General features: G+C 44.4%; 1 protein-coding gene across 1 annotated transcript in view; it reads right to left on the reverse strand.

Annotated features, from left to right (window-relative positions):
• Nucleotides 1-6,350: 6,350 nt before the first annotated feature.
• The window catches only part of LOC108034212 (fibroblast growth factor receptor homolog 2), a 40,906-nt gene continuing 19,994 nt past the window's right edge, over nucleotides 6,351-27,262 (reverse strand). Inside the window, exons 3-8 of the mRNA XM_017109051.3 lie at nucleotides 14,984-15,252; nucleotides 13,248-13,325; nucleotides 12,836-12,968; nucleotides 8,322-8,565; nucleotides 7,381-7,478; nucleotides 6,351-7,290 (exon numbers count right to left, since the gene is read on the reverse strand). Coding sequence (XP_016964540.1) covers nucleotides 7,028-7,290; nucleotides 7,381-7,478; nucleotides 8,322-8,565; nucleotides 12,836-12,968; nucleotides 13,248-13,325; nucleotides 14,984-15,252 — 1,085 coding nt within the window. The 3' untranslated portion in view covers nucleotides 6,351-7,027. The remainder of the gene's footprint in view (nucleotides 7,291-7,380; nucleotides 7,479-8,321; nucleotides 8,566-12,835; nucleotides 12,969-13,247; nucleotides 13,326-14,983; nucleotides 15,253-27,262) is intronic.

A 27,262-nucleotide genomic window follows, 5' to 3' on the forward strand; every position in this document is an offset into this window, starting at 1 on the left:
GTTCACTTGAATCCAACCAGCTGTTAATGATTCTTCGAACTTTTCTGCAGTTCCATTACTGCCTCAAAACATTATTATTATGTTACAACAAGCAGAACCACTTTGACTGCGGCCTTTATTATAATTTTGTCAATTGTTTAAATCGTTTTTATGGTTTTTCTTTGAAAAAATGTGTTTACCAAATTGAAATCAAATTTTTTAAGCTCTTTGCAGCCTGTCACATTTTTAATCAAACTTTCAATTTGTAATATATGTGTTATCCCAGAAGTTTTTATTATACACCGTGCCACGAAAGAGGGTTTCAATGCGAACCACAAAGCAAGAAGCCACATTCAGCAACCCTAAAAGTGCATTGTATTTATTTATTTCTATTTACTAGCAATGAATACTACAAATATAAAATGTGAATGACAAAAAATGTGGGTTTAAAATGTTATCCCATAAGTCTTATTATTGTAATTTGCGTTAACTGTAGCCCAGTGCCGGCTTTCCAAATAATTTATTTCATTACCAGTTTTTAGGCCTGCCGAAATTTAATCAATATTTTTTCATGATCCCAAAGTGAAATGCCCTTTAACACGTACCATTCGCCCTGCCCCATTTCCACACTTTAATATCGCACAAAGTCGTTTGTTTTTAGCCCTTTCAATTGCTTGTTAGCCATTTTTTCTTTGTTCGTCCTTTCATTATCGCCACCTTTGTTTTTTGGACGTCGTCATTCTTCTGGTTGAAATTGCATTCGCGGAATGAATGCCCTGTCCCCGGCTCTTCGCCACACTCCGGTGCAGAATCGACCCGAATGATGCATGCAATCGAGTGTAAATTTCTCCGTTTTATTATTTAATAACGTGGCTGAGGAAGTAACTTTTGTGCTATCTACATGATGGTCACTGTCGGTGCGCGGGGCTGTCACATTTACGCGCCCGTTTCCGCTTTTTTCGCCCCGCGTCAGGCTGTATAAACAAATTGTCTGTGTAAATATAAGTGCAAATTGGACGACTGAGGTGGCACCTTACCTGCAAAAAGGCAATCACCCAGACCAAAAATAGTTTTGCCATGAGCTGGACATGTATTTCTGGCTGTGATTGGCATTATAAAAAATTGTAATTCTTCCCTCATAATCTCCCTCCTGCTGAAAGCTACGCCGCTTGATAGACAAATCTCAGCATGAAACTCATTCGGAATTACGCAAAGGATTAAGGTGAACTTTTTGCAGAGGCCGGTAGGACGGGCTTTTCAGCCCCAGATCTTTTTTACAGCTTAGTGGAGTCTGGCAGCCATTGAAAGTAAGTGCACTGGGGCACAAAGCGTGCTTAAGCATTTAAGTAAATTTAAAAACTTGCTAAGCCCTTTAATGAAGCGATTTCCAGTGCTCAGCACCCAATGCGTGGGGCGCTCGCCTTCTACGCAGCTTTTAAACAGCGATTTTCGCAACTTTTATTAATTAGGTGTACTATTAAATCAGATGGCAGGCCAACGAGCTTAACCTTTAAGAGGACTGCGGCGCTGCTAATGATGTTTGTACGACACGGGTAAGCCTGGTAATGGCCCGACCATGTGGCAAACATCGATCCTAGCCCTAAAACAACTCCATTAGGGCCGAAGCAGACACAAAGGGCTGTGAAAGCCGAAGAGGGCCCACCTGCTGGCTTTGCGCCGTTTTGTTGATGTGGGTAGCTGCTGAAATTAAAAAATTCTCAACAGAAAAATTCAATTATGCCGCTCATTTCTGTCACCGAGGTGGCCCGAGGCCACCGGGCGCTTCATTCAAATGAAAGCCATGGTTAAGCCTGTGTAAGAATTTCACATTTACAGGCATGTGCGTTATTTCACAGGTTTTTTTAGGCAAATCAAGGGATTTTATAATCGTTGGGGGATGTATAAAAATTGATGTTTGTGTAATTAATTTTTGGGGGCCTTTTATAGAAGCTATGGCAGATCAAAACTCCATTGACTCGCAGTGGTACTCATTGCAAGTAACATATTTCCGGGCCGAAAATGGCGCCATAACTAATGACGCGCAGTAATTACGCCCTGCAAATTACTGCAATTACTTCCACGGAAGAGGAGCGCACTGCAGCCCGAGCAGCAGCAATCGCAGCCACATCCACACCACCGACTATGCTCACATGCATATGTCTAATGCCCCATAAATCTTCATTCATTCGCTTCATCATGCAGAAGCCACGGGGCGACAATGTGCGAGTCATCAACATCATAGTCGATGTCGACTTATCCGCATCTTGGCGTACATTTGTTTCTCTTTCGCCCATTGTGCGCCCGAGGGGCGTCATTTATCATTCGGGTCTCCTAGTTGTCATATTTCCAATGCAGCTGGGTGCAGCTGGGTGGCTGGGGAGCTGGCTGCGAAGATGATTTTTCACTTCCCATCGACAAAAGTTCGCCCGACAGTCAATCGCCCCGGAGGATGAAGGACCGTCGCCTGATTGCCATCAGACATTAAAGCCATGCATGGGTATTCATTGGGAATTATGGCTCCCACACACAATGTCCAATCTTAATTTCCGGCGGAAATAATTCCATTTAAAAGTTCACTTTTGAGCCCAGCTCCGTGCTTCATAACAAAAAAGGAAATGAGCTCGAAAACAACATCCCCATAATGATAGCCATTGTTAATCGTGAAAATGTCAACACGAGCCTGCGCCTCATAATGCAATTTGAGCATTAAATAGCACAATTCGTTTATAACTATAATTAGTTTGCCTCCCATTTCAGCATCCTTTGTGCGAATTCAATGCCATATTGTTCAGAGGACGAGTGTTTCTTGTAATTTTAAATAATGTAGGTCACTTTCAGCGGCATAATGATGGGTGCTTCTAGGGAAGAGCAGACCCCTGGTTCTCTGAGTGTCTTAAGTATGCATGCTAAGTCTTATGTTCGTGGCCACACTTCACAGCAAAACTGCTGAACTTACAATATAGAAGATAGTGGGTAGAACTACGCAATATCATATATCATATATCATATTTACACAGTCCCGCTCTATACCCTACTTATAGCAAATGAATATTGTGTACAAAATGTTTTATTTAAGTGAATATTAAATGCCCACTTAGGCTCGGCACCCTTTACTCTATTTGGCCAAGCATATTTAATTTTCTGTGCGGGTCCTTCGCCTTAACAAATTTATTTGCCAAGGTGCATGGCCCAACACGCCCACAAGTTGGTAAATATAGACAGGGTCGAAGCACAACCAAGTGGGAATATAAGTACGGAAGTAGGGGCATTTATGTATTTGCCCACACATGAATGCTGACTGACCCAGCCGCAGCAAATATGTAAACAGAGGTTAAAAACAGCTAGAAAGCCTATTTGGGCCCTTCGATACCCTCTAAATTAATGCTCAGGAAGCAGTAGTGTTCTCAGAAGTACAATTTCCTTACATTTTGTAAATATTCTTTCAGTGGTCTCAAATAATTTTGATTTAACATTAAATACATGTGCTGTAACCCATTAACAACCCATAAATTTCAGATAAGCACTCCACCAGTTTCGTTTTGGATATTGGCAGGTGTTGATGAAACTGTTTTCTTGCCTAGGATATTTAAAGACACTCAATTTTGCAATATGGAGTATAAAGTGTACGGCTCATCTCTACCAAGAACCGAAAAGTATGGTATAAATTCAGGATACTGTGTAGCTTTGCCTGAGATGTGTTTACCCTTGTTACCATGAGTTGCTCTTTTTCAGTGGCTAAACGTGTAAATTTATAATTAAACGCCAACACTTTTTCCCAGGCAGGTCCCAAAACTTGGCCTTTGGGCCAGGCCAGCGCTCCAGCCGATGCCTGCTGTTTCCGCCTTCGTTTTCAATTTTCGCTTACATTGTGTGTTCTGGCCATTCCGGCACTGTGTCCCTTTTTGCTTTGAAATCTTTCGTGTAAGCACTTAATTAGTGGTAAAAGTTAAACAGAAGCCGGCGCAAACATGCCGCACAGAAGGCCGAGAACGAGAACAATAACAGCAACTGGGTTGTTAGTCCCATCCCGCAAATGGGATGAATTTATTTCATTGGACGCAGATTAGATTAAATCGCACGGGCTTTTGCATTCCGGCCCGTCGAAGGTAGGTAGCTGGTAACTAGGGGCCAAGCGAATGGGGGTTTTCCACCCGCCCCGTCTGTGGTTTTCCGGCAAGTGCCAACGTCAGTGGTTTTCCCCTTTGTTTATGCGATAGTGTGGGCCGTTTGGGAAGATACTGCTGCACGGGGTCAGCAACATTATTGTTAATAGATGGCAGTTTTTTGGCATGTAATTTATTTTTATCAAGTTAATAATGCCCTTAATAAGTGCCTTGTTATGCAGAATTTCCTGGTGTACACATTGGAGTACATTTATGGCTGAGATGCATGAGAGATGGTGCACTGTGGGCCTGGGAACACTTTTTGCGGCCATGTAGGCCCTATGCAAAGTAATATAAGAAAATATAAACTGAGCACTGGATACTTACTTAGTTTCGTAAGAATTATTTTAATACTAGCAACGATATCAAATACCTAACTTACCCAAGGCTATATCCTTTTGTCTCACCTCATGTTTTCCTCTTAGTTACCCTGGTAAAAGGAGCTATAGCTCCACCGTTCTGCTAGTACCCAAGGTAAATGGAACCCTTACAATGTAATGATTTGTATCTCAGGCCATTTGCACGCATGCAGCAGGGTCGAACTGCCGAGAAGGATACGAGTTTTCCCCCGGCAGGCTCCGCTGCTCCAACAAAATTATGCTCAAAAGTGACTTGCAGCCCCTTCCCGTGCTCCATTTGCTTGCGGTGCTTAATTAACTTTCGCCGTGTAATTGCTCCGAGAACTTTAAAACGATAAAACTTTTTATGAGCTGCCGTTTCTGGCCCGTTTGACTTTTGTCTGCCCAAATTACAATACGAAATTTAGTTTCGCATACCGCCGAAAACAATTAAAGTTGGGCAAACGCCCGCACCTAAAGCCGCCCGTCGCCGCTGACGTTCCGAGTTGCATGAATGTTTGCCTTTGACGACAGCAGGACGAAAAGGCAGGGCCAGGAGCACGGGGCAAGGAGCAGGGAGCAAGGATCTGCGCCCGACGGGCAGACAGGTGACGAGTTGGACTTTTTCGTCGCTCCTGTCTCGTTTATTGCGGCCCTGCGGTTGTTTCTCCGCCAGTAAACAACAATGGCAGCGGAACACAAGCCACATCGACTGGACGCCCGTCTGAGCCGGGCTGGGGAACTTTCCGGCTTGCCGTGCTAATGGTTCAATTTATTTACCCGAGTTACCTCGACAGTTTGCAAAATATGACTGCGACGCCAGGCTCCTCCTGGCGGGCGGGCATTCCAGTTGCCATGAAACTATTTTCAGATTTTAATTGCAGCCGCTCACGGACTCCGACAAGGCAAATTAACTGCAAACTTTATTTTCCTTTCGATTTAAATTTCGCCGAAATTGCTCGACAAGTCGCAGTCACAAAGGGGTGCCCAAATGAGTTGTAAATAGGTTTTTTGGGGAGGGGACGTTAATGGATTTACCCAAATCCGGTTTGCATTCGCATTACTTCCGCCCAGTAGCACATTTTAGTAAAATACTAAGCACTCGCCGGCACAAATTCGGCATAATTACATTAAGTACTCGATTTGTCAGTGTCCCGGAGCCCTTTCAAATTACCAGCAAAGTCAGCTGAAACATGTATCAATCAGTGCGGACTGCGCTCGTCTGGAAAATATTTGCACACAATTAAGTGAAAGGCCGGCGAGCGCGAGGATAATTTATGATTTCATTTAAGCGACTCAACTGCGCGTGATTATGCGGACCCACAGCCCACACACATTCACATACGCACAGTGTACACACGCTGCGGCGGCTGATAATCGCGGATACGCCCCGTGCGGCTGGGCGGCAAATTAGGAGGCCCAACGTATGGCTGTTGACCAGGGCGACCCCGCCCTGCACCCCTAAGCACAGACTGTTATCCCTTTTTTCCCGCCACAACGGCAGTCAAGTGGCGCAGGTGGGGTCAAAGTTCGGAGTAAGTATACGCCGCGTAGTACCTAAAAGTGCGCCCGGGAATCGATGACGCGTGGCGATGGCTTATCGAGATCCGCTTAATTCGAAATACCTGGGCCGCCCTGCGCTGATTAGACTTTCCGTGTTCTCGTGTCAGGGCGGGAATTAATCGAAATTAAATTAAGCCACGCACATTACCGAGGGCATTTAACGATGTAATGATTAAACAAAGGGCATTTCCAAGTATCGTTAACTCGCATAATTACACAGTTCTGGCGGCAGAAAATTTTAATTAATGTGCTGTAAAATCAATAAGCGTAACAAAAGAGAAGGTGAGTCAGAGCAAAGGTGGTCAAAATCGGGTTTTTATTTCAACAAAATACATTTTATTGTTTCTCACTGAGAAATTCGATATATGTGGTTACAAATCGTCCTTTTGCACACTGAGTACCTATACCTAACCGAAGAGAATTAATTGAGGCCTTTTTTGCTTGCGCTTTTTCAATTTCAAACTGTTTGGTTTTCAGCGCCTGTCGCTTGAATGGGAGTCGAGTTCAATTAGTTTTCAAGTGTTTTCGCAGTGACAAATATAATTAGCTAATTGCAATAACAGAAAATACCCGAATAATAATATTTGCATTCCGAAACCACGCAATGCAGTTTTGTGTCCGTTATCGCTGTTAAATGTTAATATTCGTTAAGTATTACAGTGATAATTGCCGGGCACCGTCTGTTACTTTATCGTTACATAATTATTTACGCTAGGCATAAAAATTAGCATTAAATATAGTTATAGTTTAGTTTACTGTATGCCAGATGGGAACCACGACGCTGAATAAATGCAAAAGGTGAAGTGATGCGGAAACATTTCGGAGTCTGATAATTCCGGGGTGAAGCGGTAACATAACTAATATTCTATGAATTGTACAGTACGGCATTCCCATCTCCCACTCTCGGCTTTACACAAGTACTTAGCTTAACTACGAATTCGGTTTATGTACAGATGTTCCTTTAAAACTCGCCGCCACTTATTATCATGACTCGGCCAGGGACTGCCCCAAACACCGATGTCGCTCCAAGTGGCTGGTAAGCTCCCTATAATTGATATGCAGAGTGGATAAGTTCGAGCAGGGAGCGCGGCAGCTGCTGCTGATGCCGAGGCCGGTGTGGCGGCCACCAATAAGCCATCGCACGACGCAGCTGGCCACCATGGCCAGGAGCATGACCAGGCGACTGCTCCGCCCGCTGCCACTCGTTCGGATGCCTCTGCTCTTCTGCATCGCCGCGGGGCTCTCGTCTGTGGAGGACGCAGCAGAACAGAACAGGAAGACAAACAGAAAGTGTGGCTATATCAGATGTACATCGGGGGAATCCGGGCCGCTCTTACCATTGATGACATTGACCACCACGCTGGCCGCTTCCGCTGTGGTCGGCATGCACGTATAGTTGCCCGAGTCCAGCAGCTGGGCATTGGCGATGCGTAATCTGGAAAACATGGAAACCAAAGCACAGAGAAGCTTAAGGCAAACGGGCAGCTTAATTGCGTCCACTTTGTTCCCTCCCCGATTAAATCAACTTCATCGATCAAAGCTCGGCGTACCAGCCGTCAAGCAGCTGGAAACCTCGCACCTGATGGCACGTTAAATCCCCTCCGGCATTCCCGCCGGAGAGCCGGTCGAAAATTCCAGCACTTGGGAGTTCGAGCCTCAATTGCCTGTTGAATCTTCCAATCAGGCAACAATGCTCTTTCCCTGGGACCGAAAATAACACGTCTCTTTTCATATTTGATAAAATGATCAAAAATATATATGGGTAACTCTCTGATGCTAGCTATCATTTACGTATACATGCATTCTTAGAAAAAGAAAAACGAGAATTCTTCAGAACAAGAGAAAACGTATTGACTTAATTAAAAAAATTGTTAGTGCTAGCCATTTAAAAGACTACTTCAAATATGAAAACGAGAGCTCTTTAGAGCAAGTGCAACCAACCGAATACACATGACAGATCGAAGGTGGTTAATAACGATTAAAATGATATTTTTAAAGATGAACCTGTAACTGTTAAGGTCGTGCTTACATTTATTCTTTAACTAAATTTGCAAACTTTAAAAAAGATTTTACAGGACTCAAAAAGGTACTGAATATACAAATTTCAAAATTGATATTAATTATATAAAACTTGTTTCATTATGTCTAACTCTTTTTATTTTCTGGATCACCATCGCCCAACCATCCCCTATGACAAATACATCTTACTGCTTTTGTTCTGTACTTGCTGCACTTGATTTCCCGGTGCACCGCATTTCTGCTTGCCCCCAGTGCTTACCTGCTCTGGAGCTTCTCCGCCAGCGTGGACTCCATGGAGATGCGCTGCAAATCGATGGCCGCGTCGTTCGGGTGGGCCACGAAGGGCGTCAGTATGTAGGGGCCGCGGTACCAGTAAATAGGCCCGATGTCCTGGGCCGCCGTCGCCGGCTGCTTCACGAGGCATGTGAGTGTTACGCTGCTGCCCACTTTGACGTACAAGTCCGTCGGCCCGGCAATAATCGCCTTGGCATCTGGTGGCGTTACTGCGATTCGCCGTGGATCGGAATGAAACGAGCCCGAAATTGATTAATGGCATTTCTAGGGGCCCGACACCCTCGAGGCCCCGATTATGAGGTCGGCTGGAGCGTGTGCGTATGGGCGGCAACTGCATCTAATCATGCGTCCGGCCAGCGCAGATTTCAATGGGCTCCCAATTGATTGGGCTGGGAGGGGATTGCGATTGGCACGGGAGGGGTTTGCGTTCCGTTGGATTGGGAGGATTGAATTGCCGGCAACTTCTGTGGGAGCCACATGCAAACCGCCCTGCCTGGATTTCGACTGTTAATGAGCAGCTACTGGGTAAACTAAGGCCGTATTTGTTCAAGCTTTAACAGCTTTTGGCTTTAATCCGAACATAAGGCTCAAGAAAAGGCCAACGTATGAAAGCCAAAAATTCACTTGTACAGCCTGAAGTGAAGCCTGACTCAATGTGAGTTTCTAGTTCATGCAGGCCTATTAAGTCGATTTAAGGGGAACCAACTTATCTGTGGTGATCTCTAACATTTACTATCTTTTGAATGCCTACGTCTTGACATTATATTTGTAATTTATTTTGAGCTTCAGAAGGCTTAACTAGGTACATAAATTGAGCGGTGATACCTCTCAATAAAAATACGCGTTCCCAAGCTCATATGTTATGTGTTATCAAGGTATACTAGATGCAACTCACTGCTTGAGTCCAAAAATCCATCGCCATCCTTGACACTTTTACTTTTAATTTTAAAGTAGCCCCAGGACGTTGTAAATGTTCAATGTTTGTCGAATCAAATTTTCATTCTTTGTCGAACAAATTTTATAGTTTTTCACAGAAGCAAACGCCTTTCCCCGGCCAAGTGGCAAAAGACCAAAATTAATGAAAGAAGTAGCACATAAAAATTTGTTGCGTTTTTGATGGCCTTGGCTTTGGGGAAACTTGCCCCGACTGCCGCCAAATCATTGACCCATTGTTTGTCGATGAAGCTGTTGGTTTTGGCTGGTGGTCTCGCATTTTACACACATTTTAAGTGTTGTTTTCCGGTTGTTACTGTGGGCCAGTCGGTGGGTTGGCCGATGTATTAGGAGCCCCGAATGCGGACGTGCCATTAAATGCTGTTCCCGCATACGTACATGTAGCTACGTGTGGCTTTTCTAATATTGGCGCTGGGATCCCGGATCTCGGTTAGGTCCTCGGGAGGAGGGATACGCCCGCCAGCTGCCGCAGACAGAGACAAATGTGCGGGGGGGAGGAGCTCCGACCCAATCCTCTCCAGCCTCCTGTTGCCACCACCACTGGCCGTTATAGGCACTGAAAATTGGTTTAATGTTTTTTCCGTGCGTCGACCGACCGTTTGGGGCCAACACAGCAGGCAGTCAACAAAGTCAAATGTTGACGTTGTTAATGATGTGCGGGGTGGAGCCGAAGGTCGGGTCCAAACAGGACTCGCCCAGAATGGGGGGCAGTGGGGCATGAAAGCGGATTTCAGATCTCGGGCACCCAAACAACCGAGCAGCCCGAGCACACTCTGCAGTGGATTCGGCGGCCAGCGAGCGATTCAGTTAGTTAGTTAACTTGGCATTAGAGGATCCCATTGACACCCTCGTAGATAGCGTCTTAAATGCCACTGCCATTGGCTTTCCGAGATTGGAAATTCGGGGAATAAACACGCGTAAGTGCTTACTATTTTGTACAAGGGTCGACGGGTCGGGTAAACATATCCTGGCTGCTAGGAAGCAAGCCTTAATATTTCGACACATGTTTCTTGGCCTCACAAGTAAAACCAGTTTATTTATAGTTTAAATAAAATTCAATCTTCTACCGAACATGTAAGTGAAAATTGTTAGTTGCCTGTTCATACTGTTCTATTGTTAAAACAAACCCCGTTTCTCAAAATAAAATATCCTATTTATAAAGCTTAAGTAGTTGAAAGTCGTTATACCCCTAGCCTTCCTCACTGTAGAATTTCATACATCTTAATAAATTTCATGAGAATAAATTTAGCTTGATTCTGGCATAAATCAGTGGAAAATATTTCCTCCGGCGCTTTACGTGATTCGCGTGACGACAGCGCAAATATTTTTATCACGATCTCATCGCAGTCGAGCGCTTCTGGGTGCAAATCATTAGCATAAATTCCTTAACTTGGCAGCTCCCTTGCCCAGGGAACAACATGGCTGTCGGCTTCCTGTCGCCGGTGAGCTCCGCTCTCGAAGGGAGCGCGGCGCAGGATTACTACATCCGCAGTGCAGTTCCCGGGCGGCAGGATGTTTTCCCCCGCCTGGTTGCAGCCAGCTACTGCGGAAGCTGAAGTGCTGATATGGCTTCGCCTTTTGATGAGACTTGCACCCTTTGACTCCAGTTCGCTATTAACTGGGGGCATGCAGCTTGCCGGTGGCAGGCAATTCGTTGCTGCCACTCGTTCATCCTTTCTCAGCGGGGCTTACACACCCACTTAAGAAGGATGTTGGACGCATGCATAATTGAGGAAACTTATTTTAGTTCTGAAGTGTAATTTTGAATAAAAAAAAGTTTCTCAACAGTGATTGTCAATACCAAATAACGCCAATTCAAAATAAGGAAACCGCTGTAGTCGAGAGCCTCGACTATCAGATACCCGTTACGCAGCCTTAGGGGGCAAAGTGAGATCTCAGAGCTAATGCGAAATGACAGACGGGCGGAAGCGCATCCTCCTACCTGTTACTCGCTTTCCGACAACCTAATACACCCCTTCACTCTACGAGCAACGGGTATAATAACACCATCAGCGCAAATAGTTATTTTCCCTGGCTAGACTTACCGGCCCCTGCTCAGAAAACTTGACAAGAAAGCATTGAACTAGAAACTAAACCAATCACTGCCAAAGTAGCAAACTCCGCCCGATTATTTCAATTAACTTTCACGCTGGTCAAACAAAACTTTGCGAGGACGACAAACGAGGAGGCTAACTCCAAGGGACTTGGGGCGCTCCGGGGATTCCCGCCACGGAGAATCCTGCCTTGCTCGCTTGGCTGCCCCGGCAGGGCGAAAAAGTTTCAAATCAATTTTACGTACATGAATGAAACATGAACGTGCATGCTTTGTGAAGCAATTTATAGCAACACACAGCCGCAAACAAACAGGGTATCCGTATCCTGTGCCCCGACCTCCTCCCGACTCGCCTCGGATCGCAGGCGGAAATCCATTGTAGAAAACTTGTGAAATGGCAGAACAATGAGACAAAAAGGGGTTGGTGGCTCACTTCAAGGCAGGGGCGTAGCACCCCCCGCCCTGCTACACCCCCGGCCGGTGCTCCAGTGTGTATTACAACAGCCAGCATATGAATTTAGTATCGAATTTAAATGCAAATTGCGTTTGCATGCAAAGCGTGTAGAAAAATAGACAGGCCGAACCTACCGGCGAGAGGGCTGGGGCAGGGGCTGGCAGGTGCCAACAGTTGTTATTCCGCAGTCTGACCTACAGAGCTCCACTTCACCTCTAAAACCGCACCCTCTTACACTTGCGAATGCCTGCCCCTATGCATACTAAAACAGGAATATTTGATCAATTTATTTGCGGTTTTTACGCAAACGAGTCTCTAGGTCCTTGACTCGACTCTGCAGTCTTATTCTAGATTAGTATAAATATTACTAAAAGAATGCTTTACTGTTCATGAGAGGGAAAACTACACTTTAATAATTTTTAACCTGATTCTAACACATAAAAAACCCCTTTTAAAAACCCCTTTCTTATATAAGCCTATTATTGTTGCCCTTTATGGCATCTGAATCCTGTTTTAGATTTAAATAAAGAGTATTTCAATAAGAAATTCACAGAAATAAATTTTCACTATTTAGGTAATTTTTTTAATTGTAAGTTTTCTATTGACTTAACAGATTTGCACAAAGTAAGTAACAACTCAGCAAATCAAATCCCGTTCCCTGACCTCGCTCAACCGGCAAGTGATATCCCACCGGGGGCAAGAAAAGCCCGGATGGCAGGGATAAACCATTATGACGTACGCGCGAAGGCCATCGCCACATTGCGAAGGAGGAACTTTGCCGCACCCATCTGGCCGAACCCTCAGAAACTGGCAAAGTTTACGGCCAATTTGCAAAGCCCTTCGCCGGAGTGAAATGCAGAGTGCATAAAAAGTTGCCATTGCAGGGCGTGCGAATGCCACAGCTCGCTGACAATGCGTATGCATCTGTTGGGGCGGGGGATTGGGTTTGGGAGGGGTTGCTGCCGTGGGGAGGAGGAGGAGGAGAGGGCCCCGGAGCCAGGGCTGCCGCCTTACTCACCTATGACATTCAGGCGGAATGCCATCGAAATCTTTGGCTCCGTATTCACTTGGCATTCGTAGATGCCGCTGTCACGTGGCTGGGCATATTTCACATGCAATGTCCAATCCTTGGAGTCGACGGTCCGCACCACCTGCTCGGGTTTGGGGGGAAAGAGACAGAGAGAAACGTGGTGCGGGTGAGACGGGATGCCAAGATAAATCGGTCCTGGGGTCTGCGTTTGGCCGGGTCCTTGGCAAATTTAATCAATGCATACAAGTTGCCTGGCCCGAATTGCATACGCAATTAAGCTGACTTTGCTTACGAGCCCGGCGGACATTTAATAAGCTACCTGGGCCAGGGGGGCAGATTGCGAAGGGGGCAAGTGGCCACGGGGGAGACGATAACTTTGGCCCGGATTACGTATACGCACCTTGAAACGCTCGTCAGATGTGTAGGTCAGAATGCCTGCAGTCAGAATGTGCAAATCGCGTTTCCTTATCCAGGATACCTGCAACGAAATCAGAAAAAGGGACACCAAATGCTGTTAGTGCCAGTGCTTAAGTCAATTTTTAAAATTGCCTCCGGCCCTGCCACTTGGCTGCTTAGGAACTCCTTCGCTGAGAGCTCCGAGCCCGAGTATAGATACGAAAATTTAATAAACCAAGCGGCAAAATGAACTGAGCAGCCGACTCTTGAACCTGCTGAAGGTTATTGCAAGTACAGTGGGCCCTGACAGGAAAAAATTATTACATTTAAAAGGATTTATGAAAAGTGCCTTCCCCTTTTGGGGAATTAATCGGTTACGAACCTTAACTGAAAACGAACTGTGGCACTGGCACACTGTATTTTAAAAAGCCAGCGACCTTTAAGCAGATTCCATCGTATCTTAAACAAAGTACATTTTCTTATATTCAAACAGCGCGAGGAGCACGGGAAAACGAGCAGATGGGTAGGAAAAATGGAGACAAGTGCGTGCCCAAAATGTCAGCGGCTTAAAGTTGCCCAAAGCCCGCAAAATACCAGGCGAATTGAAAGGAAGGCGGCGCTACTGCAGCGGCAGAAAGTAATCTCCCAGACTGCCGCGGGCAAACAAAACTTTTTGGGCTCCAAAAGACGCAGGAAAAAAGCGGAGTGGGAGAGGCGGGAAAAACCAGCAAAACATAAACGAAACTAAAAGTGTCAAGTGGCGAAAGGGAACAGCATCTCAGACGAGCTCGCGGGAAATAGATGGACCCACAAGGTGTGCGATAGTAAATCTGGATCAGAGCACGCTGCTGCTGAGCAGGAGATGGATGGTGATTGCGAAGGACGGTAAGCTCGCAACGCAGGGTGCCGGTATCCAGAAACGCCCTACATTCCGTAAACTGGATCTAATCGAATAATTATCTTTACAAGGGAAAAGTTCAAGGGGTTAGCCTAATGGAGCTAGTATGGGCTTTCTTTTACCTGGTAAAAATATGTATAAAAATCTCAGTTGAACTCAAACAAATACCCATCCATACGGATTCAGAAGTAACTAAATGTATCTAATTTATACTGATTTCTCATCAGTAATAATTTTCTTAGAGTTATTTACTTTACTTTAACCCATGAATTAAGAGTGGTTAAAGTAATTTAGACCACAATTATTTTAAAGTCAATTGCAGATATTTACTGTTTCATTTGTATTTTAGTGTACTTGAAATTTGTTTTGATAAAAATCATAAACCTCAAAATGTTGCATTCGTCACTATTTTCTAGCCCTGCTAGAATGTTTTCGTCCTGGTTTAATAAAGTACCAGCTGGGACTTTACAAAGGCTCGAACACAATATACCCTGGAGTTAAGCAAGGACTTAAAGAGAATGAAAATTGAGGAACTGAAGAAAAGAAACGAGTTCGCAAAGTAAACTCGTCACTGGTCAAGGGGCAGACTGAGGGAGGGCACAAACTTTGTCACTGAACCGGCAAAACAAGGGTGGCCAAGAGGCGAGAGATGGCAAGAAAAGCGATGGCAAGGGCAGATAGACGTTGCTCGGAAAACTGCATGGGAAAAGTTAGCGCTAACTTGATTTTCAGCTTGACTGGCGATCCAAATATTTCCCTTAAAAATGCATTAAAATGAAATTCCGCCCGGGAAGAATCTATTCAATGATAAGCTGGTAAACGCAATCGCTTGAGTCGCTCACCGATTTATCTCCCAGATTGTCAACGCGGCAGTTGATGGCCGCTGTGTGCCCCGTCCTGGTCGTAATGTTCCTGGGCATGCCAAAGTCGAAGACGGGCGGCGGATAGGTGGTCTCATCTGGCTGCTCCTCGGCCTCCTGGTCCTCATCCAGGGCATTTCCGAACTGCGGAAACTTGCTATTGACAGAAGCGATGTAAACGTAATCGTTATCAACGCTCGATGGCGCAGAAACTATGGGCAACAGGTTGTTATTGCCGTCCACGATATTGGCTGAAAAGAAGAGAAAAATGTTCTTAGAGACATAAAGAATCCATGGTTAAAAATATTACAAGCACTACTTTGGAGGCCACTATATTGCATCCTAGCTCGAGCGTTTTGATTTCATTACTTTCTCTCATGTTTCCGGTCAGCCCCCTTTGCCACTAGTCCATTTAAACTGCACTTTCTGAGTGAAGTTTCGAAACTACTCCTCCGACACAAAGTGGCAAATAAGCTATGGCCGGAACATCAAGATAAATACAAACAGTTTACAAAGCCACGCAAAACTGCTTTTGCAGCTTATCCTTTAGGGAGTCGGGTCAAAGCAGAGGATTGGAAGAACGACCCCTTCTCTGGGCAGCGGAAGGGAATAGCTCAAAGGGGAGGCCCTTAATTAAATGCCACTCAATACCCAGTGAAAACGCCCTCTTCCTCAGACCAGAACTATACTACCAGGCTGTGCAAAAGGGGTGTGCACACACTCGAATTTATTTCAAAAATGCTCGATGACATACCATTTTACGGCTCGTTAGATGGCAGGACAATAACGGGGGAGCAATTAAACTAAAACAATGGGGATATTTCCCATAATACTTATACGCCACAGATGGAAAGCTATCAAACGATTTCCCTCTCCTAGAAGACCGAGTGCACAGTTGAACAATGGAGATTATTTCTAATTAAAATAAATAAGTGGTTTTTAATGCCTGAAGTGGTTGTGCCAGAGGAACGTACCATAAGCCATGATGCGGGGTCATCGCAGCCGGAAAGACCAGAAGTTGCAGAAAATAAAACCCATTTCCCCTTGGTGATGAGTTCAGGAAAAGTGCGCTTAAAAGCCAGCAGAAAAAACGAGAAGAGCAGTTAATGCAGCATAAAGCTATCATATTTTCTTGCCAAAGGCAGAGCCCGTGTGGTTCGTGCCACCTGTATTTAAACACAGTCTCGTACTCCCATTGCCAAACCACAACGTGCGCGGTTCAGCGAAGTTCAAAGTTCGCGCCGACAAACGCGTATAAATTATAAATCACTCAGCAACTATGCGGCGCAGTGCGGCACGGACTATCTGACTATCTTCACTCCCCGAACTGCAATCCACACCTCACGTGCGGCACACCCTTGCATTCGCGCCTCGTGGCGAGGAGCGAAAAATCATGTTTTCTGCATTTGAATTTATTTGACATTTTAATGAGCGCATAATGGCAGCAGAGCAGTCGCAAGAGCTACGCGACTCGCTTGCTGATAATGGCCAGGTAGTCGACGCCACCAGGGCTCACAGACTGCCACCCACCACACCTTCCGCCCCCCGTCCGCATCCACCACCCACACCCACCTCCAGGTCCAAGTCCACTTCCTCCTGTCACTGCCTCCAATCTCTAACTGGGTCACTCACTTTTGCCGGCTGCACTTGAATCTTTTAGGCCATTGGGGTGGCACTTGTGCATGTTAGACACAAAAATCTAAATTATTTAAGTGCCCACCCCCACAGGCAGCCCATGCATGCACATGTGGGAGGGGCGCAATAGCCGCATACGGATACAGCGATTTACAGTGGGTCACAGGTCAGTAATATCGGTTTTCTACTCTCCGTATTTTACCCCTGGCCTGGTCGAAACATACTCATAAATATCGCGTATACGTATGAGTACTTTGTTCTCAGCAGTCTTATCGCAGTCTCATTATTGCTTCTTCCTGTTTTCATTCCAAATATGCCAAATTCATGGTTATTATCTTGCTCACCTCTTAAACAAAACAAAAAAAAGGTCATGTTTACTCAAACTGTTTACAGAGTCTTGCCTATTTTCCGTTTCAAAAATTGACTTTATTCCTGTACGAATACGATTTAAAGATTTTATATAAGAAGCGGACTTAAAAAATTTATTTTGAATTGTAATCTTAAAAGATATAGGCACCTCAGATATTGGCTAAAACACACTTGCAATGCGTAAGAATCTTTAGAATCTACATTCATTCAGCAACATATGTCATCACTACAGATACAAGCATTCATCGATTTTTTAGGTCTATACGCGCGACAACATTTTGGCTAATTGATTGACGAAAGCCATACTTCTTAGTAAAAATATGGAACTCAGCCTTGAATTTTAGGATCCACAGTTTTAGGCACCTTGAAAAAATACAAATATGCTTTTTAATTCCAACTCACTACCTTTTATAGATCCCAAGACCTCAATGGCTAAATTGACCCAGCTAGAGATCCTCATGAAGAATGTATATGCTTTATAGGGTCGGAAACGACTCAGACGAGCGAAAACAGCCCTTTTACTCTACGAGTACATGCGAAAGCAAATTTAATCTGTATGAACTATTTTTTAAATATGTAAATCCACGTATTTAAACATTTTAAAGGGTTGTAACAAATAAATCGTTTTTATCATAGAAAAACAACAAAAAAGAGCTATCCAGTGGGAATTAAAAAAGCGTTTCACGTGGACAAAGCTCACTGTAAAACACGCGGCAAAAGAACTCTCCGCTTTTATGGAAAAGTAGTCTAAACACGAAAAAACTGGAAAAAAACTAGATGCGAAGCGCCAAAGTGAGTGCAGCGCTTTTTGCAGCTGCAGCCTGCGCTCCTTTCTTCTCCTGCCCATGTTGTTGTTCCGGCTGCTGTTGTTGCAGCCGGCACTCTCACAGATACTGTGAGTTTCAGTTTTGGCATCATTTAGATGCTCGTGGAGCAACTGATGCAAATTTAATTTGGACACCTCGCAAAAAGGCGACGCCTGCGATTGCCCCCAAAGAGGGGCAGAAAGAGCGAAAAAAGAGGGGCCCGGGGTGGGTTTGCGTGGAGGTGGGCGTGGGGATCGGCTGGGGCAACTATCTGGTGGCATAACTTGCACTTCAGCGTGTGTGAACTGCAACTAATGATGTTGCAGGCACTCGCATGCGGCTTTTTGATTTAACGATCGAGCGCAGCTCGCTTTTTCAGGCTTTTTGTGTTGTTTCGTCCGAAATGTTGAGTTGCCGAGGAGCTTAATGGCTCGGTCTGGTTGGTTACCCGTACTGCGATTCCTGCGGTTGATGGCCGCCATCCACTCGTTTTTTCCACGCTTCTGTCATAAACTTCATGCTTTGTTTCCGCCGGGGTATATTTTTATTCGCTTTGACTACGCGGATATATCAACAGCAGGCAAAAAGTATTTCACCTTCTAAGAGGGGTCATAAAAGACAAATAAAGCCTCCAGTCAACTAAAAAAGGCGTTGATTGTCCTGAAATCGATCTCCGGCAGACGCAAAATCGGCTTTTCTTTTGAGTGCTAAGATTAATTTGGCACCCTACCTTAGGGACGACTTTACTTTTCGGCTTTAGTGTGAATCCATAAGCCGATTTGACGGCATTTTCGTCATAATAGACACAATACTGTCAAAGGTGCGCCAGACGGCGTTTAATAGTGTTGATGAACCGAGTCCTAATTTTGTGCATCAAAAGGGGAAAGTTCGGAGGGAAGATGAGTCTTGTCCATTCAAGGACTTAAAAAAAAATAATAATCTATAGAGTTTTTCTGCAGTACCTAAAAATTAAACCTCCCTCGTTTCTTTAATCCCATTAAAAACTGCGGGGCAATTTCAAGAGAAACATCCATTAAATTTTCAAGTCCTGGCAACTTCTAACGCCATTTTGACCTCGAAAACACCCAACGCTAGCAGGGATGCAGGCTAAACTTTTTAAAATCACTTGGCTGAAACACTTTAAGCACATTTTCCTCGAGGGAGTGGCAGGAGAGAAAGGGCTTTTGAAAAATTCAATAAGCAGCCCGTTCTATCAATGTCCTCGAGGAGGTTTCTAGTTGTCTGTCTGCGCCGTCGTCATTGGCGAGTGGGTGTGTGGGGAATATTTATTAAAATCGTTGTTCACAATTTTTATTTAGCATATCAAAAGGCGTCCGTCGGCTCTGGCCAACATTCTTGTGCGGAAGCATGTCCCAGGGGTTTTCCATTTATTTTTGCTCCTTTCTTCGGATATATTTGCTTAAGCGGAGTATCGCGTTGCCACTGGCCAGCCAAACATATTTGAGGCTTAGGCCCATTGAAGTTGGCTCTAGCCAAGCAAACGGCCCGCGGCTAGGGAACCTCTGCTAAATGGACGTCCGAGATGGCCCAAGATTGTAGGGCCTGCTTGGCATACGCCGTGCATTCCGTATAGAAAACATCCGCTCGCGACTGTCGCCCCTTGGACTCTGCAACGTGTTGAAGTTGAAAGTGCACCAGCGCCGAAGGCTGTTGGCAAATGTCTCGCTCACATGTATTTCTATGTGGCAGGAAGATTAATGTGCTCAGCTCTGCAGACAGGACAGCTCCTGCAAGGCGTCGAACGAACATAATGGCACATGAGAGCAAAGTGGAGCGCTACTTTTCACATGGCCAGTGGCTATTAATTGTCAAGAGTTATGGGCCCCCTCGAAAGAGTAGTTTTCTGCTTTTCTAAAAATTAAACATGTTGAAAATGTATAAATAATATAAAAACTGGGATGGAACTTTTAAGAAGCACATTTGAAATGGATTTGCTCAATCGCCGGTTATCAAAAAGGGAATAACCAGTGTTTTAACTGCTGGCAAGCCGTCGCCCCAAGCCTAAAGTGTTATTTTTATGATAGCTCCTCCACTGGGACACACTCATGACAAGCATCGTTGACAGACTTTGCAAATCCCCCCGTTAATGAAAGTTCTGCCAGACCAATTTGTGCCCTTATCCCTGCTCGGGACTTTGTCGCAAATTCTAGGCCAGCAAAGTTTCAATTTAATTTCATTAGCAATGCAAGAAAGGACGTTTTTGCTGCCTAAGTCGAAAGTGGAAATTTGATAAAAATCGGTCTGCCATCGCCAGAGCACAGAGATTGAACTGGTCCCTGCCATTGCACTAAGTCTCACTGAGCCTTTGGACACATCTCTAAGCCCAGGCACTGGCACACATAAATATTTACGACTATTAGTTTTTACTCGAAGATCAAAACTTTTTCGATTTACTCTCAGGGCACTTGGACTTGGGCACATTTGCATATCGATGCGAAAGGCAACTGAAAAAGACGTTGCGGAGGCGCCAAAGAAAACAATTAAAATAAATTTTACATAAGTCCTGGCACATTGCTATTACTTTGTCTAACTGTTTTCAATATTTTATGCTAAATCTTTGCGAAAACAGTTTTGCTGCACGAATTGAGTTGGGGAAAATGCAAATTAAACGGCAGGAGAGCCGTTCGGGCATGAAGCACCGACTTGAAGCCCTGTAAATCAGTCCCAGGCCGGGGAGCATAGAAAAGATACTTCCACGTACACCGGCGTCGTCAGCAGCCCGAAAGGTCCCCAGCCCCGAATGTGTCGTGTTGTGTGTATGTAGGCCAGAGCTTGCGCCTGGATATTTATTATTTATGTAGCTCAACTAAACGTTTTGCCGCAGGAATTATGGCATAATATGTCAAAAGGCAAGCCGAGCCCCACGCCTTAAATAACAAAGAAAGACAGCTTCCCCGGCGGGCTGCCAAAGTGCGGATACTCTTCCTCCGAACTTGCCAAGGGTTCTTGTAAGCCCCTAATTGGTGACCCAAAACCCATATCAGCCGTGCTTGATGGCCCCGGCAGACCGGGAAAAGTATCATATTGCATCTTATCCCACTCACGATACCATCAGGCCGCAACCAACGCGAAATAAATATCCGGCCGACCCACTCGCAGGGGCAATCACTTCGCTGCTAAGCCGTCTGGCAGTCCGAAAACTCTATAAATTTTAAAGCCGCTATTAGCCGGGACTTAGTAGCAGTAGAAGCAGCGGCGGCCCGGCAACATCTCATAAATGCCAACGAGGCGGCCGTGGAAAGTGGATTTTCCTTGTCTGGCACGAATTTAAATGTGTTAAACGAGCCGCGGCGAAACATCCAGCGGCTGTCCAGTTCCGCGAACGGAAAAATCACCTTTAATCGTATGATTTCAGGCATACATAATTTAAGGTGCAAAAGTTTGCATTTATTGTGTGTGGTATTTGGGAAGAACTTTCCCAGGGCTTGCCTGGCCCAGGCGGTGCAAAAGTTTTGGGTTCTCGTTCCCCGCAAAAGTTGTGAAAGAACGTAGGCCCCGCCAGCACCAAGTCGGCAAAACTTCCCGGCCATTTAAATCATCGCCTGCCAGAAGCAAAAGACGCACAATTGAAAATCGTCTGCACACCTGTACAGAATAAGGCAAATAAAATGAATTTACATCTCGATACGCGCACTTCTATGGGAAAATAAAGGGAGAAGAGCTGGTTCTGAGTCACTTCTGCTTACTTTCGGCCTTTGTTCTACGATCCTTAGGGCTTCCAGGAGCCTGCGGTAAGGCGTTTTGCTCCTGCAGTCCTCGCTTTCAGGACTGGTGGCAAACCGCACTGACTATCGGCAAACTATGCGTGCTACAACTTTCTTATAATGATGAGTTGAAACGTAAAGTATAACTCATGTAATTTTTGTTTTTTTGGGCTTCGCTACTACTGCTTTTAACAATCAGTTTTTTGTGTTCCTTGCCGCTAAAGTTCATATTATATAGGTCTAGCAAGGGCCAATAAAAGCATGCAGCCCTATCTAGTTGCAGAGGGATACTCTGATATTCCTCAGCCGGGCTGCCATCTCTAAGTAATATATATATCGTCAATATATTTCGGAGTATTGGCATAGTCGCCAAGTAATGGCTGGCAATTTGTGGAGCCTACATCGGGCCCTGCCAGACAATGAAATATTCCTCGGCAAACACGGCTCGCACACACGTGGCACACGTCGTTTTTGTATATTCCCCTAAGCACCATCATCAGTTGCAAGTGTGAACAATAAATTGTCATCAGCTCGGCTCGACTCGACTTTGCTTTATTTCTTTTCAGTCAGTCTCCGCTCTCCAATTTATGGCGGATTTCAATTTGCGGGGGGCGACGGGCCTCCTCGACTGCTCCATAAGTGTGCTCTACAAATTGGGGCACACACACGCACACTCGCCTATTCCCAAAAAGCGGAAGTCCTGGAGGAGGAAGTCGAGGAAAACATGTGAAGTTTTCGTTCGTAGCTGACATTTATTGCGCACATGGCACTTGCCATTGATTTTTTATGCGTTTTTGAAGAAGTTCGAAGCACTCGGAGGCCCGCATAAGTGTGCTACAGTTTTTCAATTTCCATGCTTTTGTTGCTGTGGCTCCGATTATCAGTTGTTGTGCGACACACTTGGCTTTATGGTGTCGCCTATTCTGGGTCCCACTAATGTGGGCTTTCTGACGTTGCCGAGTGCTTTTTAATACGGCTAACGTTCGGCCGGAAAACTAATAAAAGTTTGTTTTTCCTCGCTGCTCTGGGAGCGCAAAAACACGAACGCCATTGACAGGCCACGGCAAATAAGATTTACAAAGTTGAAAAGCTGGCAAAAGTAGGTTCCCACGAATCTCCTATTATATTTGACTGGCATTTCAAAATTGTGTTTTCATCTTGCTTACAAGTTTTTTGGCACCGGAAGGAAAGGCGGGACTTTAACACAGTCACTTTTTGGGCTATTTGTTACATGTTGTAACAGTTCTTGGAGTTAAGCGAAAAACATATCTCTGTTCTTAATAAAACACACACAAAAATGCATAAGATTAATTTTGCCCTTCGCATGGTACATTTAAAGAACAAAATTAGCCTCCAATCGAGGCTAAGGGCATTAGCTAGTCTGGGAAAGAAAAGTCTTAAAAAAAAATAGTTAAAAGCACGATGACGAACGACATTAGTCTAGATAGATTATATATATACATATTTTTATACCCTCTACTCGTAGAGTATAAGGAAAAGTATGATAGAATTTTGTCCAAATGACCATGTAGAAGGAAGCGTTTCCGATTTCGTATATTTTTGAACAGGATCACTAGCCGAGCTTTTCGGCAAAGCAAAAAGAAATTTCTCTGTAACGTCATCCCCTATATCTCTCTAATACTTCTCAATACCAACTTTAATAATTTAATTTCGATAAGGCTTATGTTAGCTTTAAATTGCTGAAAAATATTGATACGGGCGCTGGAGAAGGGGTATCTAATAGTCGGGACACTCGTTCCCATATATGCCACATATCTTTTTTAACCACTAATTTTTTGTTATTACTAAACATTATAAAGTATTTTTTATTCTCTCGAATTATGTCATGTTACGGTTGATCTAACTACTCACTGCTTCGCTAATCTAAAAATATGAATGTCCAATTAAGCCTATAACTTGTGGCATCCAAAACTTAAGTAATCGCCTTCAGAAGCTCAGGACGTCCCATATCATTCTCAATCCCGCCAATTTGCATTTCCCTCGCTTTGGTGTCTCGCTCAACTAATATAAATGTATGGGCTAGAGCGCGCAGTGCGACGCAGACACGAAAGGCGAAGGGAAATCAACTGGGGGCAGTCATTATGGCGGCTTTCACTTTCGCTAATGTGTTATGAGAGGCGAAAGTAGAAAGTAGAAGGCGCAGCCAGCCGTTTTGCGAGGGCGCAGTGCTTTGCTCGCAGGCGCGGAGAAGTGGGCTGAGTGCCAGTTAGAGTGTGTTTAAGCAAATAGGTCGGCACACACAGCCCCCTCTACCCCACCCTAGAGCCCACTGACACACACAGTCGCACTTAAACGGGCCGCAGCTTACATTGTAATCCGAAGAACGGAAAAACCACAAGAAAATGCGGAACGTAGAACTTTGAGGACATGATTCTTCAAACACCCTTTCATGCAGAAAAGTTTTCGCAACTAGAAAACGATTTCTTGGCGACGCCGCAGATGTAGTTCCCCTCTAAACTGCTAAAGTCAAGCCACAAGGAGATTTTAATGCAAATTAATACATTTCTTATTATTTGGATTTTTTCTGGTAAAAAGTGGGGAATTACGTTTCAATTAATCAGAAAAAATATACTTATATCACTGACCAAAATTAAGATACAAATTTAAAATACCCATACCCTTTTGGTGGGCTAGGAACGCAAATAAAGTACTACAGAGAAATCGGTCTAGACTGCAGACTAACCTAAAGTTAAAATGTCAACTGTAGGATCCCACGAACTTCCTATGAAAATTGTTACTTTAAAAACAAATAAAATGGTTTGTACTTAGAATGATTAAGATATACAGAGATATGAAAAGGAAAATTTATACCATGAAATTAAAAAGTCTTTAAAGAATGTTTTTTAAGAGAATACCCTTTTCCACCCGTACTGCAGAATCCAGAGACTTCACTGTAGTTGGTGTTTGAGTGGGCGCTGCAGAAGTCAAAGCAGGAATTAAACTCGGGCTTGAGGCAAAGGCAGATGATTTTGGGGGAGGGACCGAAGGGACCCACATCCGCTGGGGATGAAATTCTTATGAGCAGGGCCCCGCTCACACACATGCATGGGCCTGGGCGTACACACTTGTGTTTAATCAGATGCGCACACACACACATTCGAGTGAGCATCTGTGTGGGGTGTGCGTTTTGTGTGCCAGTGAATTTTTGTCGTATTTACACTTATTTCATTTCGCCCAACGCTTTGTTTACTATTTGCCTTGGGTGCGGGGAAGGCGGCACTCTTTTCTCGACGTAAAATTTGTTTTTCCTCTGCCGGCGCTGGGCTTTTCTTTGGCGCCACGGAGCGTATGAGTGATTAAAAGTTTTAGCATTAAGCAAATTGCGTCTAAGCCTGGTCTTTGCCCGCTCTTCCCCGGTTTTTTCTTCGCCTACTGCCTTGGTGCGGAATCCGTGTCGATGTTATGCTAATTATATCACGCCTCAATAAACAGCTGACAGGGAAACGTGCCAGGCCAATCAACAGAGATTTGACTTCGGCAATCTGCTGTATTATTTCTGGTTTCCGGCTGCCTTTTGGCGCAACTCTTGGATTCGATTTTTGGCACTTGGGCCGCCCACACTGCCCCCAATTATTATGCAACAAACAAATCTCATTTCTCCCATTCGGCAGCTGTCGACTTCAAGTTTCGCTTTAGCTAGCTGATAATGCTGGGGCAGCCCGAAAAGTTTTTAATCGATGAAAGTTTCCCCGAGCCGACATCTTGAGAGGCGGCCACGTGATTTACGTGACTAAACTTTAACTTCAACCCAATTGACTACGACAGCTGCTCTCGTACATTTAAGGAACACTCCGACTGGTCCTAATAGGCCCTCATTAGAATCTCCCCTGAGTTAGAAGTGATATGTGTTGATGAAATATCCAAAAAAGATACATTAAAATAGTCCCCGATATACCATCTTCATTACCTCATAGACATAAACGATGTTACAGAAATAGCTATGCAGATTTTCTACATAATTTACTCACGACGACATATGCATATGGTAATGGCATGCCAATCCAAAACAGACCTACTAACTTTTATCTGATGTGTCGTATAAATTTACGGGTGATTCAGGGCAGGCATTCAAGTGGATAATTACATGTAATAATTGTTAGGCACTCGTTCAGATGCGTAGACACATGTATACGAGAAAGGCTGAATCGGAGTCCCCAAAGCAAAATAAGCGGAGGCCACCCGCACCCCGTGACAAAACCCATAAATAATAATTAAATGCGTGACTAATTACTTGTGTAATATTGCTATTATTAGGGCCGAGACAAAGCCGCTGACTTCGTAGAGGACTGACAAAAGAAGGCACACCCATTTAAGGAAAGACGCTTTCGCTAGACGTAAGACATTAGACACTCCCACACCGGCAGACAGGCGGGCGTAATGAGCTGGCAATATGTCGTGTTATCGCCAGAAAAGGAGTTGAAATTCCGCTCCTGGAGGCGCTGAATCTGTTGTCCTGACGATGATTAAGTTGACATCGACTGTCGGCTTTGCTTTGGTGCACCGAATGGGCGAAATCGCACATGGGAGCACAGTCAACTTGTGTCGTGTTTACCTCGAGGGCCCTAATGAGCCCTGATTTATTTCATTTCCTCCCCACGTCATCAGGACTCGCAGGCAAGGACTCAGGGCGTCGGCGGCAGCCTATGGAGTTCATTGCCGTCAGACTGGATGCCATCGGCTTGAGTGACTGCAGCAATTTAGCTCATACCTCAGCGACTAATCAAGACATAATTACTTGATTGGGTGAATTTGATTACAGTCGAAGTGATTGCGAGACTGGTGCCTGCAAGTGATGCACATCAAATAATAAAGTTTGTTAATGAACTCAAAAATCATGAGATGTTTAAGAGTCAGAACATATAACTTTGAGTCCCAATGTTCACACAGAAACACGCTGTACTGATATGCATGTACAAATACTTAGTTATGCAATTTAAATTGTAATCCTAAAAGGTTTTGACCTAAGAAGAGTTATAAACCAAATATCAAACCAAAGAAGTATTTAGTTTGAATTGACAGGAAACATACTTCACTCTTTATAACTCTTCTCTTTGCAAAGCATTGCCCTTTGCGAAACCTTCAAACTTCCTATCGAAAAACCTTCATAAACAAACCAAAAAATTCATAAAGAAATTAAGTTTCATGAGTCCGACCTCCTACGTTTTCTCTTTTTGTTGGCCCTCGCAATATTCATTCCTGTTTATTTGTCTAAGCGCGATTCGATGCTATCATTTTATTTCTGAATCTGTTTACACTTGCTGGCTCGTATTGCACGTGGATCTATATCTGCTTTATTTGCTTTTCCTCAGCAGCGGCTTGAGCACAAAGCTCGTTTATGGTAGCTTTTCCAATTTTTGTTTGGCGTTCTCTGGGTGGCCCATCGCGAAAAATCAAAATTTTACCGGGTAAAAATACTTTTGTGTGTTCACGATTCTATGCTAATTTAATGCTCACACGCGCTTGAATTTGCTTACATTGAGGATAGCTGACAAATTAACCTAAGAATTCTTAGAACAATTAAAAAAATAAAATATATGAAGCCAAGGAAACAACTCATGATTTTATGAACCATCAAAGTGTGCTGTGATAGAACTTTTTCCTTTCCGGGAATAGAGCCGACATTCAAAAACAAGGTTTAAATTGTAAATTTTATGTTTTGTATAAGAAAGTCAAAATATAACTTTAAAAAGCTTTCAGTTTTCATT

This window comes from Drosophila biarmipes, chromosome 2L, assembly GCF_025231255.1.
Source record: "Drosophila biarmipes strain raj3 chromosome 2L, RU_DBia_V1.1, whole genome shotgun sequence".
Taxonomy (NCBI): Eukaryota; Metazoa; Arthropoda; class Insecta; order Diptera; family Drosophilidae; genus Drosophila; species Drosophila biarmipes.